We start from the raw sequence: 21097 nt of genomic DNA, 5'->3' as shown, positions 1-21097 counted from the left end.
GGATAGATGGTCTCCTGTATTAGAATTCCTACCAAAGAGGAGCCCGATATAAAGTTTCAATCAAATAAATTATGTACAGAGGGGTTTTGTGTGTATGCGTGTGTCTATACACACATACACACACACAAACAGTTAGATGCTTTGTAAAATTGGCATTATTCTAACAAATAATCCCTATCATCTTAAATCAAAGATGCAGAATTTAAGACATCGCCATTGCAGTTGAAATTAAAATAAACATATATTTCAGCTGTTTATGTTATTGTTCAAAACTTTTGGAGGAAGATAGGTACTGTCAGATTGGAACTTATCAAAAGTCCAAGTAGTCCAGTATCCTATCTCCATAACTGGCCAACACCAGATGCAGCCAAGTTTGTGCCAGTGAATGCACAGAAAGAAATTATGGAATAAACTTCCTATTGGGGAACCTTTGATCTGTTGTTCCCAGTAGAGGTCTACGCCAAACCAAATCTACGTATTTCCCTTCCTATTTTTTATCTAATACATAAATGGAATCAATTAAAATTAGAGATGGAGCAAAACTGGAACCTCAAATCCAAACTCCAAATTTTGGAAAGGTCAGAATATACCGTAACTCTTTGGATCAGAAACATTTCTATGATTTGCTCTGAGTCGACATTCCCATTTGAATTTAAATGAAATCTCATAAAAACAGACCAAGAGATTTCAGCACCATATAATCCAGATTTGAGCCCTACCCCTAAATAAACCTAACCATGAACCCTAGTGTCCACCTAATCTGATTCCATATTTGAACCTATCCTAAATTAAATTAGGGGAATAGGAGGAAAAAAACACCATTTAGCTAGTAAAAGTATTCTTACATCATTTGCCTCTTTCTCTGGTTTTGTGTTTGTTTTTTTTAGAATTTAGATTAACAGGTAATAAGCCAGGTACATAACTACAGTCTTTCATGTGATTATATCATCTCTGCACCAGAATGTTCTTTGTAGTTAAGTCTTTACATAACATATATAGAGCTAGGTAGGGTGACCAGACAGCAAATGTGAAAAATCGGGACAGGGGGTGGGGGCTAATAGGAGCCAATATAAGAAAAAGACCGAAAAACTGGGACTGTCCCTATAAAATCGGGATATCTGGTCACCCTAAGCTAGAGCTACAAACCTAATTCTGAAGCACTGTCCTCAAGTAGTTCGTTATGCCAAAATGTTTTAGTCAAACCCTTCCTTGTCATACATATCCATTGGTGCGCACGTATGTAACATGGTATCAATATTTCTTTCAAATTGAAAATTCTCTTCAGCTGTGGTTCAACCAATAGCTAGAAGCTTAAAATATATAAACATACTACACAGAGAGCATTACAGCGGCCATGGTTTTCTTTATCCAAATGAAAGCTTCCAACTGAGAGGTAAGAAATTTGCCTACAAGTCCCTCCGTTTTATGCTAGCAAATAATTCGCTTAAGAAATGTTGTAGCTTCAGCACTAAGACATTAGGAGGTAGAAAAGCGTGGGAAGGGATGAGAAGTGGCCACCACGAGGAAAAACTCTGCTAAAATTACCTGACTTTTCCTTCCAGCCTTTTGATGAGTTTAACAGAAGAAAATGTAACAGTTTGTTTGCTAACAAAACAGCAGTTTCAGTGACTGTCAAGAATTTAAGAAAACACAGATTTGCCTTAGTTATAATGATGTTCACATTGCAATAATGTTTCACAGCCCTCAAAAACACCTTCTGGATTTTGCACAAAATGTAACAATGAACTTCCTTTTACACGTAAAGTTTAAAGTTCTCCAGTTTAAAGGAAATAGGAATACCATAGTTTTGAGTTTTGCTACTTCTCTCTTCTAAACAAAGACAAATGCTTTCTCCACAAATACAGTGTAAAAGTTTTACACCAGCAATGAATGTACTAGACTTTGTGTGCCTAGAAAATTAAATACAAACAAAACAAAAAAAAACCCAAAAACTTGCATGCATTCACTTCAAGTGTATCAAAACTCCCAGCAAAAGAGGTATTTTGCAGCCAAAGTACTTCAGTGCTGCTTAAGTATCAATGAATTGAAGTAGTCCATCTTTGTCAGTCACAACGGTACTTAAGAAAATGTGAAGCTGCAACAAACATGTCTAAATCTGCACGCTGTGCAGTAACATTCAGCTTTAATGGCATTTTGGTTTTTGTATTCCTATTTTTGTTGCTAATTAATTTGTTCCTTTTGAAGCAAATGTCTTTAAAACGAGGCTTACATTTGTTCCTCCCTTACCTATGCACTCCAATTTCATTACAACAGAAGCTGTGTTGCCAAAAGGAGACAATTCTTCATTTTTTGGTACTGTGTCCTTGAAGGCATCTTATTAGAAAAGACCATTTCTTAATTAACATTTTTGATCTTTAATCCATTACACATTCCTTTAATCCCACACGGAGGAGCTTTTGGCCCACTTCCTTATAGTGACTATGGGATGCAATAGGCTAGCAATTTGTGCTGAGGGCTCTCTCACAGCTGGACTCCAGAAAAACTTGAGTGTAGGTCAGACTGGTCAAGCAGTATAGATTTTCATCTATGATTTTTATATATAACAGCTTTAGACAACCACGACTCGGGGTTAAAAATAACACCCGGAAGCCCAGGTTTACAGATGAGATCATACTATTAACTTCTATGGAGGGCTTTTAATCTTTTTTAAAATGAGTAGCAAAATTCTAAGTGGAAGATTTAGCAGATCACCAATTGTAAAGTGTACAAAAAACATAATGTACATCCCTTATATCATTTTCCTTGCAAATAATTACAGCAATTATAATGTGCTAACAAACAATTAACATTACAGGCTTCACAACGCACTATGATTATTGTTTTTTAAATACAAAGTATGTAGCCTTAAGTAATTGGTCATTTGGTTGTTTTGATTGGTGGGTATATGAGCTAATGGTTACACATTAGCTCAGCAGATCTAAGAACAGAATTGTCCACAAGCCAAATAATTTAGTTAGAGGTTTCATCTTGTCAAAACTTTGTGAAATACAGAAAGCATTTCCAAGCAAAATATGTAGTTTTTCATTTCTCTATTCTGTATTTAGTATCTGTCTAATAACTCACACGATGACTGCCAAAACCATCCAAAAGGCATGTGGGTTAGACACAAGGCATGGCTAGTAGAACACACAAATAAGCAGGCAGTTGATCACAGACTTGATGTATAGTTGCATCAAAATTCAAACTTATTTTACCTTTTGTGCAGCAGTATGTACACTCCCAATGCTGCAGAATAACAATATGAAGGAAAGGGCTAAAAGCTGGAAAAGTAACTTACAACATATGGGCTGGATCCTCCTCTTACTGAAATCAATTTTTACTAACAATTTTACTGGGAGCAGGACTGGGGTTTATGCATTTATCAGTTCTTTTCTATGGCTCCACTTTGGTTCTTCTGGAATCAGCAAGTCATTAATAACATGGCCTGGCTCAAGATATACCCAGAAAAGGGTGGGTCACGTGATCATTCCAACGAGATAAGCATGCTGAGCACCTGCCCCACCCACAGTACAATCCAATGGTAGGTTTCTGCACACATCTTTTAAACCTTCCCCTATGCTGCTATTCCGCCTCAAAAACGACAACAGCCATTTGTCTCAGAGTGAGAGCCACAAGGCATGCCCAGCCTTTGAACAGTTTTCCATTTAAAAAACACAAAAACAAAAGATTATAAAATAAGTCCAAGGCATAATTTACTTGGATCCTTGGCTCCAGGTAAGCGTAAAAGCTTGTCTCTCTCACCACAGTAGTTGAGGCAATAAAAGATATTACCTCACTCACTCTGTCTCTCTAAGTTTACATCAGTTTTTTAAATGAGGGAGGGAATTGGCTACGGTAGCTCCCGGCTGCGGACAACTCCGGTTGTCCTGAGGTGTCTTGTTTCTGTTTATAATTGCACTATGAACTCTGAAGTGGATGCTACCTTCATATTTACTGGCTTGTACAGCACTAAACACAGTATCACTGCGTAATATGTTAAAAAAAATTATTGTTCATATACACTTAGAGCTTACATGTTGAGTAAGACCCACTAGGGGTCCCTTCCAACCTAAATGATTCTAGAATTCTGTAGTGAATAATAAGGAAAGACTGTTTGGGCAAGGAACTGGGAGGTCCATATAGCTCACCACTGCAGAGGGATTAATATCAAATATCCTCATTCAGCTTGGAAAAACAGTGGTGTTTGTTTATTCTATTTTGCATACTTCCTTCAGTTTCTTGTTTAAAATTCCCGCTCTTGGAGCTATCATAATTTATCATCTCAGTTATCAATCATCTACTGTGACAAATGTATATTGATTTTTTTCTTGGAAAACACCAGACCAGTTTAATATGTTCTGTTACTTTTATTTTAGACCCGTTCAATTTGGAAGTCTTTAAGTACCAGCTACCACTACAAGGTCTTCCAGCATTCTGCAAGACAGAAGCTTGTAAAACAGCTGAAGAAATTGTTTATTATGGGAGTTTTATTTAGCCCCTCGAAATTTCTACTTCTACAAACATTAACAGAAAAACCACTGCAGCTGCCTCTTGCCGATTCATAGCTCTGTTGTACGATATCCTTCTTTTCTCTCTCCTCTCACCAGATCCAAGTTTGGAAATGGAAAGCCACTGACCTACAGAAACTACTCAACAACCTGGATCAGCAAGCTGCTGTCAGTCCAAAAGAATGAGCCCCCTCAGACAATGGAGTGAGCAAGAGCTCCACTCAGTATGCAGTGGGGTCAGTCTGGTCTACTGCAAGATGAGGGAGGCATCGGAGGCCATGGTACCAGGGCCTGTGTAAAAGAATAGCTAGAAAGTGATGCACTTCTGAAGAGGCATAGTAGGAGTTTAGTGTAAGAGGTACAGCTTTTGTACTGCCCATTATGAAAGGAGGAAAGAGATATCGGCGGAGGAAGGGGGTTGAGGAGAGTGAGGGAAGGGCTGTTAAAGGACGAAGGCAGCATTTCTTTTAAACTTCTAGGCACCAATATAGGATAGCCAAGGGGTAAAGAAAAAGAAATAAGGGATGTGGGGCAGAGAGACACACCTTCCACCAGGAACAATGAAACTTAAAGTGCTTTGCAATCCCCATAAAAATGAATAAAATATCTTCTAGAAAGCATGATTTGCCTGGTCATTTAGTCTTCTTTTGTCACAAAATCTACAGGAAGTTAGCAAATCTAGAGCCCTGTAGAATCAGATAAATTAGAGATGAAAAAGATCATTTTATCCATCCCACTGCCAATGGGAGTTTGCTCCTACAGTGTATTTTCAAATGCTTTGTCCAGTCCAGTCTGAAAATGACCTAAGTGACAGGAGATTATCCCATACTCTATTAGATCTCACTATTGGAAAATGTTTCCTGATATTCAGCCTAAGATTTCCTTTGCTATTTCATCCCATTACTGCTAGTTCTACCCCCTTGGGCCATTCTAAACATTAGATCTAATTTTGATCTAAAAACACAGAAAATTTTCATCTTAATTCATTCCTCTGCTTGGGCAGCAGGAAAGTGACAAAGCAGCATAAAAGGAAAAACCGCAGTCAGCATAAAGAAGATAAGAAGGCATTGCCTCTTGTCTACCTCTGGCAAATCCCTCTAGCACAGCGGTTCTCAAACTTTGGGTCAGGACTCCAAAGTGGGCTGCAACCCCATTTTAATGGTTGAGATTCGCTGGGGCCTGGGGCCAAAGCCGAAGCCCCACCGCCTAGGTCTCAAGCCAAAGCGGCAGGGCTCAGGTTACAGGTCTCTTGCTTGGGACTGAAGCCCTTAGGCTTCTGCTTTGAGCCCCCTGTTCAGGATGGTGAGGCTCGGGCTTTGGCTCTCCCACCTGGGGCAGTGGGGGTCAGGTTTTGGCTTTGGCCCTGCCATCCCGGGCAGCAGGGCCCGGCAGGCTCAGACTTCAGTCCTCCCTGCTGGGGTCGTGTAGTTATTTTTGGTGTCAGAAGGGAGTTGCAGTGCAATGAAGTTTGAGAACCCCTGCTCTAGCAGATATGGCAACACCTGACCCAGAAGGAACAAAAACCCTGCTGAGGAGGGGATTGTGATAACACAAGGCCTTTGAGAGAAAGGAAATGAAAACAGAAAAAATACAACAGATGAAAGCCCAGGATTCTGAGGTTTGGAAGACCCATTTCTGAAGGGACAAGGAATTGAAAAGGTACAGGTAAACAAGACATCCACGTCCAGCAGTTAAAACACAATTTTGAGAAATAGGATGCAAGTTTTGGTATGTATGTGCTGCAAACCATACAAGGCACAAATTATTTCAATTCTGCATTGACAGCCATTTCATTGTTCTGCAGAGCTAAGAAAACAATAGCTGGAGTCTATGAAGAATAAAACGCATGCATATGGCTCTACCTCTGTGTGACTGGAAATTCAGAATGAAGGATGTCTAAGGCCTTTTGTTGTCAGTTTTTGCCAATTTTTACCAAAATATTCCCTGGTTTTACAAAAGCTTTTAAAAAAAATAATAGATTTTCACCCTAATTTTGGATGACTCAAGTACATGGAAATACTTGATTATGTTAAGAAAATATAATACATTAGATAGACTAATTTATTATTCAGATAAACACATTTAAGTGTAAATGAGAGGCTGTTAAAGTAAGACAATGTAGCGGAACATGCACACGTGCACATATGTACCTACTGTTGATGTATAGTTCATGAAATACACCACAGTATTAAAATGCTTTCACTTTCAATACTCTTACTTTTCTTTATTTCTTGCTATCTGTTCTCCCATCCCCCAATATTAACCCCTATATTTAACCCCCCTTCCCCAAAAAACCAAACAAGTTAACATTTTGTATCAATATTCAGCAGGATTTTTTTTCTTTTAATTTTTTGAAATAAACATTGATAAACTCCTGGGAAATTCTAAACAAAATAAAAACCAAAAACGAAGGACCCTGAGGATGTCACAGCGCCCTTAACTTAGTGCCTTGCTGACATGCACTGGGCCTACCTGGTTGGCAAATATGACTTTGAAAAAATACATTTGGAATGAGGAGAGGGGGAAAACTCAAAATGATAGTAGACCTCCCCAAAAAAAGGTTTTCCCCCTAAATATAGTAAAAGAATTCACTGCTAGGGTGACACTGTGTGCATAATGTTTCAGTTCAGATGGCAATTTTTTTTATAAGGGGAGATGCCTCCAACAATAGACTTGATAATGGGAACACCACCTTATTCTTAATCACAGTAGTTATGAACAGTCGCACATACTACTATAATAAATGGACTTCAGTTGAGTTCAACCCAAAAGACCTCACTGAGATATGCAAGATTTGATCTAGTCTCAGACATGGATAATACACTGTATTATTGTATATAACTTAGAAAGAATATCAATTATCTCTGATAGTACAGAGATATGCAATACAATGCAGTGCATTATAGTACAATTTGTTGGGATCCAGAAGTCTACACTGCTGCAGATGTCAGCTGTGCCATTTGACGGGAACTGTCCTTAACCACTGAGTGGCATAACCGTGTTAAGAATGCACCATTTTTTCTGGCTTTATTTAAGTAAATTTGTGACTTTGCTTTCAAATAAAATTATTTTTAAAAAGGAGGGAAGGGTGATTCACCTTGACAACTGGTTTTTAAATTATCTTTTATTTCCCTCCCTCTCTTCACTAGGAAATTAGTTTGCCTCCTAAATGCTATGGCTATAATCTTCCCAATTAACATTTTTAATAATAAGTATTTTCCAGATAATGCCATAATACTCCAACAAGTGATACGCACACAGGTGTGTGCGTGTAATTTAAATACTGATACACATGCTGTGCACACATCAGATTGTTCATTCTTGTAGGAGATTCCCTTCCTAAACAAATGAGAATACCTATAGCATCACACCACCAGAGACATCTGAGCAGACTTAAAGGGCAACATCTGTTTCCATGACAGATGTGTGTGTCAAAGCAGCATTACACAGCGCATGGCAATGGCTTCTGAAGGAACTGCTTCTGGAAGAATTTAATTTTTTATAATTCTCCTTTTCCTTAAAGTGATACGGCCACAGGATGTCAGTCAAACAGAACACAGAACGCATGGGATCTTCTGTCACTCCAGCTAACAACTTAGTTGCTTAAAGAAACATTCTGATTTCTGTGGGGCTTGTATAGCTATGAACTGAATTTCATTCACAGGAAGTAATTTTCCTTACAGACAAAGGCAAAGTTTCCTTAGGAGCGCATACAGATTGCAGTAAGATGGGAAGGGATTAGGATATTTTTAATTGCCACTTTTTAGAATATAACTGGCCCCCAAAATTTTTATCTATCTATATTAGATGCTTATATGGCCCCCATTACTACTGTATCTGAGCACCTCAAAATGTTTCATGTATTTATCCCACAACGCCGCTGTGCGGATGTACAGTCACAATTACATTTGTTTTACAAGAAACTAGATATGTAAAATAAAAGACAAAGATCAAACTTAAATTTTCCACAGTGTAGCAACAAAAGGTGACTCAAAAACATTTCCTCTTCTGAGATGATGTACAGTATTATTATATTATACCTCAACTATAAAAGAAACCTCAGCAATAAAAAACAAAGTATCCAAAACAAAAAATGCTATTAGTCCCGTCCTTTAGGGAATCAAGTATTAACCTCTTAACATACTTTAGCCTTGTCTACACAGAGACTTGTCCATGGCAAGCCAGGATGTGAAAGTACAGAGCACTAACCTTCCACGCACTAAGTTCCCACGTGGACGCAGTTTCAAACAGCAGTATGTCAAAGCCCACTGTGGATCTTTTAGCAAGCAGCAGCAGCAGGGCCCAGGCAGCCAGTTAGCGTGCAGCAGACTAGAGTGCTGCAGATCCACATCCCAATTTGTCGCACACAAAGATCTGGTCTACACTACATAGTTAGGTTGATATGAGGCACGTTAATCAACCTAATTATGTCAGTGTGCACCCTACAGCCTTGTCCCGCTGATGTAAGTGCCCTACTACACCAACATATTAACTCCACCACCACGAGAAGCGGAGGGCTTATGTCAGTGTAGTTAGGGCAACGCAGTGTCTGCGTAGATACTGCATTACTTATACTGGCTGTTGGCTGGCTTGTTAATTTCTCGAACCTCACTCAGGGAGGTGAGAAGCCCAGGCAGCTGCCATCCCTGCTCCAAGCAGGGAGGCAAGAAGCCCAGTCGGCTGGTCCCTTCTCCCAACTAGGAGCATGGAGCCAAGAGCCGGGGTGAGGAGGCAGCTGGGTTCTTGGCAGGAAGCTGCATGGAGGGCAGTCAGCCCCCACCCACCTCAACCACCCCTCTTCAATCAATGGAAGCACTTCTGGTGATGCACACCACCAACAGGAAATGGGTAGTATAGAAATAGGACCTAATAATGGTCGACTTAGGGCGGTAGTGTAGACATGCCCCAAGTTTCCATTTAGACAAACCCTCAACAGGTATGTCTACCCTGCAATTAAACACCAGCGGCTGGCCCATGTCAGCCAACTTGGGTTTATGGGGCTCAGGCTACAGGGCAGTTTAATTGCAGCGTGGATGTTCAGGCTCAGGCGGAGGCTCAGGCTTTGGAACCCCATGAGGGAAAGGGTCCCTGAGCACAAAATATCTACACTGCAGTTAAACAGCCCTGTAGCCCAAGCCCAAGTCAGCTGACACAGGCTAGCCACAGGTGTTTAACTGCAGTATAGACATACCCAGTGGGGTCAGGAAGATGGGAAGCAGAATGACAGTTAATAATTGTGACAAATAAGCTTGGCTGGATCTGGGACCCAACTTCCTAATTAAGAGACGGCCTTCTCAGGCAAGCAGGAGGCAAAAGGAAAAGGGAAAAGTCACATGACTTTCCTCAAGAAGTGTTCTCTATAACGGTTCCAATGGCAGCTGGTGCAGAATAGGCTATTTGGCCAACCCAGACCTCCTCCCCCAGATCATCACAGCGTAGATGATCAGCAGAAGATGTGGGCCATCCACTCAGAGGCCTGTACCCCCAGGGAAATGCTGACAAGATTCCCACAGGGAGCAGCTGCCACTGTGGGTACAGGGACAGAAAGGTAATCCAGTAATACTGTCTTTCCAGAATGAACTCTACAGGATTAGTGTTGGGTGGATATGTGTCTCCTCCTGTGTTCCCTCTAAGGTGCACACTTGTGCGGCTGCACAGGAGCCCATCAAGGGCTGCACACCTGATGAGGAAACCCATGCAGGCGCGCAACCCCTGGGGCCTGGAAAGGAGAGAGATGTAGGGTGAGGTGGGGAACAGGGGGTGGGCAGGGAGTTTGGGGCATGCAGGGCTGCGGCAGAGAGACACCTCTCCCCCAGCCTTAGAGCTGCTGCGGCGGGGAGAAGCACCTCTCCCCCAGCCGTGGGGCTGCTACAGAAGGGAGCCCTCTCTCCCTGCCGTGGTTCCAGGGCAGCCTGCACCCCAGACCCCTCATTCCAGGCCCCACTCAGAGCCCGCACCTCCAAATGGAGCCCTCACCTCCCTGCCCCCCCCCGCACACTAACCTTCTGCCCCAGCCCTGAGCCCCCTTCCACACTCCAAACCCCTCATCCCCAGCCCCACCACAGAGCCCTCACCTCCAGCCAGAGCCCTCACCCCCCACACCTCAACCCTCTGCTCCAGTATTTTTCACTTATATAATCAAAGGCCTCCGAATCCAAGAAGAGGATATCACAGCATTAATGATGTTCAAACTCCATCAATTAAAGTTCTCAAGCCTTCCATTTCTTGAAGATCACCTGCTGTGTCTGGATGGATCAGATTTTACAATTCCTCAGGCCAAAATTTTAGCCAGAATCTTATTTATCTTGATTTATTAACGAAATTGTCATTTTTAATAGAGATGCCTTAGTTTGGCTGCAGCCTTGGGGAGGGGTGATTTCAGAGTTTCTGGATGTTTTTAATGCTCACTCAACTTACCTTAAAATTGTTCTGACACGGAGGGAACATATCCAGGAATTATTTTGCATTCTAACACTTAAAAGTTAAATAAAGCAATAGCTACTACCTAAAAAACCAAAACAAAACAAAAAACATTGCTTTCACGTCATGGGGTGAGCTGGCCTATTAAAGGTTTGGGGGCTCAACCTCATCTGTGCCAGGTTTAACCCACCTCCCTACATGGAAGGAATGAATACCAAGGCCATGCGATGGGGAGCATGTGACTAAGAATGGACCTTACTTGTAGAATTTGGTTCGAGGAGACACACCTGAGAAAGTAGATCTAGGAATGAGGCCTAAGAACCACTGGACTAAGAACAGTCAGAAAAGGGCCAGTAAGGAGGCCTAGGCTGAGTAACTCTCCAGAGCTGCTAGGTAAAAGATCTGAGAGAGAGACCTGCAGGGAACAGGAACTACTTGGAGGAAAGTCTAAGTAGGGCTCAGACTAAGAACCCTGTGAGTGTGAGCTAGCTAGGAGGGCTGGGGGGGAAATATGGGTTGCTTTGACCTTTAAATGAATAAATCAGACTCCCAAAAGAGGAAAGTTACTGCGAACACACTTGCAATGTAGTGTCTGATTAACTGGGGCAGTGTCAGGACCTAATGCCAGACTGGGTAAGTCCTTGCTACACTTACAAAAAAAAACAACCAGCGCTTTCTTCTCTAATGTTCTTTTTGCAACAGAAATTTGAACGTATTCTCACAGCAGAGCATGTAAATGATACAATGCCATGGAAGCTCAGGTAGTCCGAGGGCTGGGAGTGTGAAGAAACAAAGCAAAGTTTGGCAAATAGAAAAGGAAGAAACAAATAGGTAAAGAAGCTTCAAAGATAGCAAGAAAAACAGAAAGTAACATATCTCCCCTTAAACAGATCCGCCCATTTTAATGTATTTGACAGCACTGAGTTAGACCCAAGTAATGGAAAGACATTCCTCTTCTGCAACAGTTGAAGTCAGAGTTACGAATCAAAATATTTGGGCGGCACTGCATAAGGATACAGGAGGAAAAAAGAATTGTATTTTGGGGTTAGACTCTCAAAACAAAATCTGCTAATTTTACCTTTTTTTCCAGCAGAAAAACTTTTTTAAAAGGAAATTAAAAAAGGAAGTAGCATAGTGTACAAAACCAGCATGTGGGAGAACCCTAGTGCTGGCACAGCACCAAATCCTTGTGTTGAGTGACTGCTAGCAGAACTATAGACACAGTACAATGACAGAAGGAGCAGGGGGTCCAAAAAGCTCTCTTTTTCCATTATTATAATAGGTCAACTGGCTCTCCACGTGGAGCACTCTAACCACTACAATTGCAGTGTATGCTCTGACATAGTGACAGCTCTGTGAGAACTTCCTTTATAAACCACTTTCAGAGGTATATCATATAAAAGATGCCATATACATACGTACACATAGTTCATTTCAGAGTTCATGTGCCTTCTTTATGCCTAGCCATGGGACTAGATGGTACAACAGCATCTGCCAAGGCCAAAATACAGCAGAGGAAGCAGCACAAACACATCCTTGATGCTATCCTCTTCTCCTTTTTCATCTTCCCTTTGCCACCTCTTCTTCAACTCCCTAACCAGTGACCACTGCAGCAGAATAGCCTGAAAACCTGCAGGTTCTGAACCATCAACAGCTCAGAAGCTGATGGAGAAGAGTACCTCATCCGATGAAATAAGGGGAGACTAGAACCCCCAAATCCTGCATGTAGATGTAGAGAGAAAAACATGCCTGCCTGAAACTTGAGTGCAGAGAGACTGAACGATCAATGTGATTTGAGAGGATTTGGGAAGGAAGAAGGAAGACACAAGAGAGAGAGAATAATTGATACACACGTTGAAAACAGTATAAAGCTTAACGTATGTGCTGAACTACAGCACCTACACAGGCCAACACCCAGTGAATACAGCAATGAGTGCTTTAGAAATAGGGTGACCAAATGTCCCGATTTTATAGGGACAGTCCTGATTTTGGGGTCTTTTTCTTATAGAAGCGCCTATTACCCCTCACCCCCTGTCCTGATTTTTCACATTTGCTGTCTGGTCACCCTATTTAGAAATTAATGTAATAACTGCCTAGCGCCATCCCTGCCAGTCACGCTATTTCATTTCAAGGGGTTTATTCCAGCATGACTGGTTTACAACACAGTATTTTTAACATTTTGACTTTTTTATTGGCACTGATGGCACACTGTCCTAAAGCAAACAAATTCTGAAATGACACTTCTGTAAATGTATCTAACACACACCAATGAACACTGTATTAGAATGACCCCCTACACACACCACCAATTTCCAAGTGTAATAGTTCAGCTGACATCCCATCCCTTATTTGTGCTACTGGAACATCATTTTGTGTTTCCCCAACTTCTCAGTTTGTGTCACAACCCAAAGGTTACTGAACCCTACTTGTGTGTTTAAGTAGCAAAAAGGCAGTCTGGAGTTAAATGTATCTCAGGAACTGACAAAAAGTGCAAGCCTTCTAGTTCATTGAGTTCCTGGGAAGAACACAGAATCTTACTCTGGTCGCCCCAGACAATTAAGCTTGGCTCCACCAAGGCCTCCCAGCCTAGCTAATGAGAAATTCCCAAGCAAACCCCATATAAAAATGCTTTTTATACCTCTTTAAAAATGCCTTAGATTCTCTATATATTTGGTAAGACTTTACTTCTTTAAAATGTCCCTTGTTGCTCCTCTAGATAATGCTCCAGTGATGTATTACAACAGTAATACAGGACTGCAAAGCAATGGGCTATCCAGACAAATATTAAATCTTATTTTCCTCTTCACTTAGAAGAAACAGAAAACCCTTTGGCAAACCAGAGCTCTTGATGCTTCTCTGTCCTCCCACTGGAAACCCTGCCCAACCTACCCTATATCTGAAATGCTTTCTGTGTTAGATGTGGGGGCAGCAGTGCAAGCTTGCAAGTGTGGCAGTCACTGTTAACAGAGAGAAGCAGAGTGAATGAGCATTCTACCTCTCTTGTCCTCTGGGACATAACACATAACTGTCTATTAAACAACAAAACATTACTGATCTGCTAACTAAGTCCCTAAGATTCAGAAAGAAAAAAAGAAAAAAAAAATCTTGTTCTTTAAATTTAAGTTCAAAAGCAAGTATACAAAATTGAAGAACCGGTAAACTTACATATACTCTTTGCTAGATCACAGACTAATACCAAGAGATTATTTTTTCATATAATCAAAGCAACCTCTCTCTCATAATTAGGTTAGGAAGGATTAGATTTTTATCAAAAAATAACAGTAAACATCAATTTCACAGTACATACCCAAACTGACGAAGAATATTTCCATCTACAATAACTGAAATGTACAGAGAGATGAAGAAAGAAAAATGTGGCTTAAGAATTTGTTAGAGTTTGATTTAAGGATGTTTTATTTTGTATACTTTAAGATGTGATCTTGACAATTTGTGTTTTAACGGTTATAAAGCTTTAACTTTTTGAATCTCAGTGTCCACTATCATTAAATAATTGTCAACACCCCCAATAATTTCCCACAACTGTGAAAATTTTTAATCCATAAAAATTGGAAAAAAAATGCTTGAAGTCCATGATTTTGCAAAATTGAAAATAAATAAACAAATAAAAATCTTAAAAGTGCCTAAAAATAAACACTGATATTATACACTGGAATCATAAAAATATAAAAATATAACTCTTCTTAGCTTACTTATAAATGTGTTCTATTGATTCTCCAAATTAATACACACAGCTTAAATTATGATAGAAAACTGTCATTTACAAAACTAATTCGAGTCACATTTAAAGAAGCTGAACTGACTCCCCAATGATAAGAAGCCTTGGACTTCTGTAAAACCTTTCAGCTAGACAGGTAATTTGGAGAAGAGCTTTTAATCACCAGTCTAGGTACAGGGTAAAATTTTACATAAAGAAAAGACAACCAACTGAACTAAAAAGACAAAATCCTTGCAGTAAATAATCAATGTATTTCATAAAAACATGGCCACATGAATTCCATTGACAACATGCACATTGATAAATCTCCTCATGTTGCATTAAATATCACCTGCAAATCAATGATTTGTAAGCATCCTCCATTGTTCAGAACCTCATTGAAACTTTGACAGTGAAGTGTTATTTTTTGAAAAACTGAAGTAGTCACATTAACAAAGTTCTAGCATTTGTGGTACTTTGAAAGCTACAACACCTCAACAAAAGTTCTATTTCCATCCTTCCAAAATACTTCTATTTTACAAAATACAATAATCAGGAGAGCCAGTCCAGCAAACACTGAAGTCAACAATCACGGGCTTTCAAACCTACTCAGCTAGGTCTTACAGTTGTGGAAAGTTCACTGGCTCTGCATTTCCTGCCTTGCAGAGATGATAACGACACAGGACTGGAGCTTGTAAACTCTGTAGCTCTCAGCTGAACAAGGGGTCTGCTTCAGCACAGTTTAAATACTGTGCACAACTAGAGCTTCAGTCACACGTCAGGGGACATATTCAGCATTGGCATGACAGAGATTTTGTTAACTGCAGTTCAGATAACTGATTATACTCTACAATAAACTATGTTTGGAAATTAATTTTTTGGAAGAACCGAAAAAATTCTAGTTGACTAGCTATTGCTTTGAAAATGCCTCTTGAACCCCAGGATTTCAATAAAATTAACCACAATTTTTTTTTTTTTTTTTACAAATTAAGATTTATTTTAAAAAATCCATTTTCTGTGCAAATCTAACCAAGAGAGGCTCGGTTGTTTCTGCTCAGGCAAAAACATACTTTAGTGTTGTATGGTGAAGCCATCATTAGAAACAGAACTTAGTTTAAGGCTTGCAATGTAAGCGTCCTGCTATGCAACTAAATAAGGCCAGGTCTGCACTAAAAATGCGTCAGTACAAGTATATCCGCCTAGTACAGACACAGCTTATACCAGCAAAAAAGTGCTGTTTTAGCTTATACTGGTTCAGAGAGCAAAGTAAGCTATATCAGCAAAAGCATTTTTAGGCCAGTGAATGGTCTAACTGAGCTTTTGCTGGTATAGAAATTCTGTAAAAAAAAGAAGAAAAGGTCACACATCTAACCAACGTTGCTGTAGTAGCTAAAGTTACTACCACAGACCTGGCCTAAGAAGCTTCATTAGCTCAGAGAAAGACAGCATTTGTGCACACAAGCCAGAAGATAATTCCTCAGAAGTCACAGTGAATCTGTTTGCATCCACACAGAGATGTGCAAAACACCTGAGAAGAAGAGTGAGGAATATGTTAATTTAAAACATCTAGCAAATGGTTCACCCTTAACAAGTCCAGTTTTTGGTGTTTTCAAGGGGAAAAGGTATATTGTTTATTTGGGCTGGAGAAGGTAGGGGCATGAAATGAGAAGCTGAAGCATGTTTTTCCCCCTTTATTGAAGTTCTGCATCACACTACTAGAGTTAATGCAAACAGGAAGATCATAAAAGAACATAACGAAAGTCTTGCACACTGGGACTAAGGGACTGGTTTCAGTTACTGAATATAGCTTTGGCACACCACACAACTGTAAGTAACTCCACAGTATTACACCACTATATATTATGTCTTCTTAATGTTTTTTCTGTATAGCTCTTCAGCCTCATTCCAGTCTGCAGCCTCATGCCTCATGTTTTGTACCTTATCCAATATAAAGGTTTATAAGATTAAAATTCACCTCTACGAAGTGTGTCAACATGCATTTCCTTAAATTAGATGTAAAGTAGATCACACACACAATAGTAATATATCATTCCAAGGGTCTAGAGTTAGAATTACTCCTATTTTCAGCAAGTAACAGGATACCCTGTTGCCCATTATCTCAGCTCTGTGAGAAAATAGGAACAGAAGCAGCTAATTTGTGAAAACTCTTTCACAAGCTCTTCTAATACCTCCAATATATTCACTAACCTCACCCAGAAAACCCAAATGCACTCCATCCTAGTGACGTGTATAGATATATTTTTTGTGCCTCAGCCTTGTGTTATATTTAATATAATTCAGGATTTTTGATAGATAACATTGGTTACTCCACTCCACTGCTGTTTGAGACTGAGGTCAAGCAAGAAAGACTGAGAGTGCTCTTTTCATGCACTGTTAGCTCCAGGCACAAAGGGGCCTTCTGCATCACAGTCAGGGGTTTTCAGCAGCAAGAATATTTGCTATCAAAGAACAGTGAAAATACAAATCGTTCAAAGCAGCCATAGTGGAGAAGATGTACACTATGTTTTGTACAAAATGGAATGCCACAAGTACCGTGGCAAAGACAAATTTGTCTTAAAGACCTGCCAAATATTGACTATGGTGAGAAAAGTCCCTCAGGAACTTGTTTCCCAGTGATTCTTATAATATCTACACTGAACAGGGATTTACTACCATTGTTTATTTTCATATTACTGTTTAACATCTATTTAGATTGTGAATTCTTGTGGTCTACCACTGCTATAATACCATAATATGTTTCTATATTAAGACAGTATTGAAGTAGAGTTAATATTAACCATTTTATCACCTTAAAATGAAAATAAATTATATACAAATTTGTGTTCTGAGAATAGATAGTACATAGGCAAAATATGTACTCCAAATGAAAATAGCATTATGTACATCACACTGAGTAAATAACTTGCCACCAACTATACCCCTAGACTAATCTGACATCCTAACTTGCTTAATCTACTTTACTTTCTGATCCCCTTTTTATTCAAATGTTCAATGTAATATACGTTAACAGGTTCTGGACACATATCAGGTTTACACAAACACTGGTAAATATATTAGATCTTTCCAAACTTATGTTCACCTGGTCTAAGAATGCTTTGTAATTTCTTCCAAGAAGAGCAATACATACATTCCAACTGAGATTGAAGTTTAAAATTCCTATTAGAGTAGTTTTTATGTAATCAGATTGGAATGAATGTGCAATAGTGCCATTGCAGAAAACTTCAAAGCAGTTATACCGGAGAAATCACAACCCATTTCTATGTGCCCACAAGTAGAAAGAATGGCTCTCTTGAGGATAAGAGTATATTAGTCTCTGTATGTAATAGATTTTATTGACCATATGGAACTGATATAAAAATTGTGTTGCAGTGGGTAGTCTTGGATTTGAGACAGGAATGTGACACAAAATACAGTTTCTATAAAATGCCTGGCTGCTTTCTGGCAGCCTTTGCAATCAGAAAAACCTAGAACATTTACCTGATTGAGTCACTGATGAGTCCCAGTTCAAAGCAAAATCTGAAGATTCACCCTCTTCGACTGAAAGAGAACAAAATACAGTTTGTAATTTCTACACAAAATGGGAAGCACGAGATAATTAAAGTCCCATATACTATTAAAGTGTTATAACAGATTTCTGCCCCAGTGAAGAAAAGATTATTTTCCATAAAATAATTTTAGGGTGATAATTTAGTAAAGTTTCTGTCCAAACATTTTCAACTTGGCTACTAAATTTGTGCCTGAATATATTTTCCCCCATGTACAATTAACCAAATTTACACATGCAAACATGAGTGAGGTTTAACTACCACAGTGCATTGTGGATGTGCAGATTTAGAGGATTGGTGCACACAAAAACTGCAAAATTGTGGCTGCAGAGAGACTGTTTTGAAAATGTCACTAACATGTCACACCAAAGATAGGTTCTATGAAAACAATATTGACTGATGTAATTAAACAATATGAAGAACTACAAAATGTATGATGTTTTAAAAAAAGTCTGGTATCCAAAACACTATATGTTAGGTACAGACACATTTTGTAATACTGAAGTCACATAGGCACTTTTTCTTTGAATATTTATATTGTAACTTAAGGCTTGATCATGTGAAGACAATGGGGGTAAGATGCTCAGTACCTTGCAGAATCAAACACTTATCTAGCACTTGGGAAAGAAGTAAACACAACATTTTATCTTTAGCCGTTCAAATTTTGTTTAGCCAATCTTGTGCCTCTTAGAAACAGCCAAGAGACTAGCTGCCAACTAGGAGCCCAATTCTACTCCCACTTCAGACAACAGCAGTTTTACTATTGTCAAATTGTGTGCATTTGAAAGTCAGAGGTGCAGAGATTGTTAACATCCCCCTTTACAAACATATACACCAGTGTCCTTATTTCTCCCTCATAAATATAGTTTGGATATTGGACCTTTATCCTTTGACATACTTTTACTGTACACTCAACACTACTACCCGTTCCCCTTATCCACACTTGACTTCATCTAAAAATGGACTTCGACAGGATCCTGCAGCTGAAGTCAATGTACCACTCCAAACTCACATTACCTAGCTCCCATTGACCACACTGGTGGTTGTATGCACAGACCTTAGAGCTAGGTTTATGGCCCTTAAAGGGGAGGCATAGCTCAGTGGTTTGAGCATTGGCCTGTTAAACCCAGGCCAATGCTCAAAAAAATGAGGCTTCCAGGTAATAAAAAATTTAAAATTGGAGATATACCAATCTCTTAGAACTGGAAGGTCATTGAGTCCAGCCCCCTGTTTTCACTAGCAGGACCAAGTAGGGTCACTTAGGGATCTGGGGCATAAATCAGTACTTGGTCCTGCTAGTGAAAGCAGGGGGCTGGACTCAATGATCGTCCAGTTCTAGGAGATTGGTATATCTCCAATTTTAAAATTTTTATTACCTGGAAGCCTCATTTTTTTTTCCCAGCAGGCTCTAATATCTTTGATGCAGTTCTACCAAGTTGATGTGGATGGTTTTAAAAAGAAATTGGGAATGGACAAAATAACTAAATGGGTAATATAAAAATTTTTTTTGATACACTGTAATCTTATGTGCAGATCGCACAACAAATGTACATTCTATAGAAGGCTACAACTACAGTAGTGCTGTTGTATAATTTTATTACTTCAACAAGATTGGCCACTTCAGTTGATGCTGATGATCCTTTAAAATTAGCTGTAGTCTTTTAAACAAACCTACATGAACACAAAAGCACATTTCACAAAATATTATATTTGGAATGATGGAAAACAAAATATAAAATGTGAAAATCAATAAAACTCCCATTTATTTTGACACAAGTAGGATTGGGCCAAACATTTGCTCTAGTAAAAGGTTCACCCACCATTTTGTATCTCTGAAAGCACCATCTTGTTTCATTTTTGTGGCAAGTACTAAAATGCAAAAGGAAAATTCTGGACATAACGAGGCTAAATATTGCTTCCGCTCTTACAACCGGTATGTTTCAACAATAAAATTACATGTACTTTGGGAGAAGATATTTTTTCCACCAACATGTCAATTAAGCTAACTTTATATTGCATGTCTTATTCAAAAAGGATAAGCAGAATGCTTTTATTTTATTATGGAAATTTAAAAAAAATCACTTTTCTAACGGATAAGAGAATAAAACTTACTAAATCTGCTAAAAATATGGCAAGGCCTTAACTTCAATAACAGCTAAATAAGATATATATGGAACCACTGTTAGTCATCTGTAATTTTAACAATGGACTAACTCACATTTTGGCTAAACACAAGAGACTGCTACGGTCCTTGAGCTGTAGGTCACTTGATTTCAACAGTACAACAACACTACACTTTTAGGAATCCCTTAAATGAGGCCAAAGGTTAAATGCTTAAAAGGTTAAATGAATGCCTCTACTGGCATTAATTTGTTTTGCTCTGCCGAGTGGATGAGGGAGGGAGAACACAACATTTTTATATTTAAAAGAAGATGACAACACTTAAATTAAATGAGTATTATTGTTATGATTTCAGGTTCTTCTCCACACACTCATGCAAACATATCACCTCATCTAACATTTTCATGCAGCAAGGGAGTCGATTGCCTCACTAGTTTAGACATAAATGCACTTTAGCTGTTGTTGCTCATCCCACTAATTTTTTTTCTCTCTCTTTTTTCATTTTCTTTCTTTTCCTTTTTTCTTCCACTTCTCTCTCTCTCTCTTTTTTTTATTTTAACAAACACACTATCTTTGCAGGATCAAGGATGAGAAAAAGTAATAGCAAACCCCCTCTAAGAGCTATTGTTACGTCTGACTACTGTGCAACTGAACAGGTTTTCTTTATCCAGCAGAACAGGACTTCAAATTGGTCTCTTCAACAATAAGGTAGCTGGCAGGGGCGACAGGAAAAAAAGAAGCCAGATCACTTCACACTGTCTGAGATG

General features: G+C 39.2%; 1 protein-coding gene across 4 annotated transcripts in view; it reads right to left on the bottom strand.

Annotated features, from left to right (window-relative positions):
- Positions 1-21097, bottom strand: part of ZNF423 (zinc finger protein 423) — a 358383-nt gene that overhangs the window by 250935 nt on the left and 86351 nt on the right. For all 4 annotated transcript variants that reach the window (XM_075073662.1, XM_075073664.1, XM_075073663.1 and 1 more), the window contains exon 2: positions 18142-18201. In XM_075073662.1, coding sequence (XP_074929763.1) covers positions 18142-18201 — 60 coding nt within the window. The remainder of the gene's footprint in view (positions 1-18141; positions 18202-21097) is intronic.

Source organism: Chelonoidis abingdonii, chromosome 19 (genome assembly GCF_003597395.2).
Source record: "Chelonoidis abingdonii isolate Lonesome George chromosome 19, CheloAbing_2.0, whole genome shotgun sequence".
Taxonomy (NCBI): Eukaryota; Metazoa; Chordata; order Testudines; family Testudinidae; genus Chelonoidis; species Chelonoidis abingdonii.
This window is presented reverse-complemented; position numbering and strand designations above follow the sequence as displayed.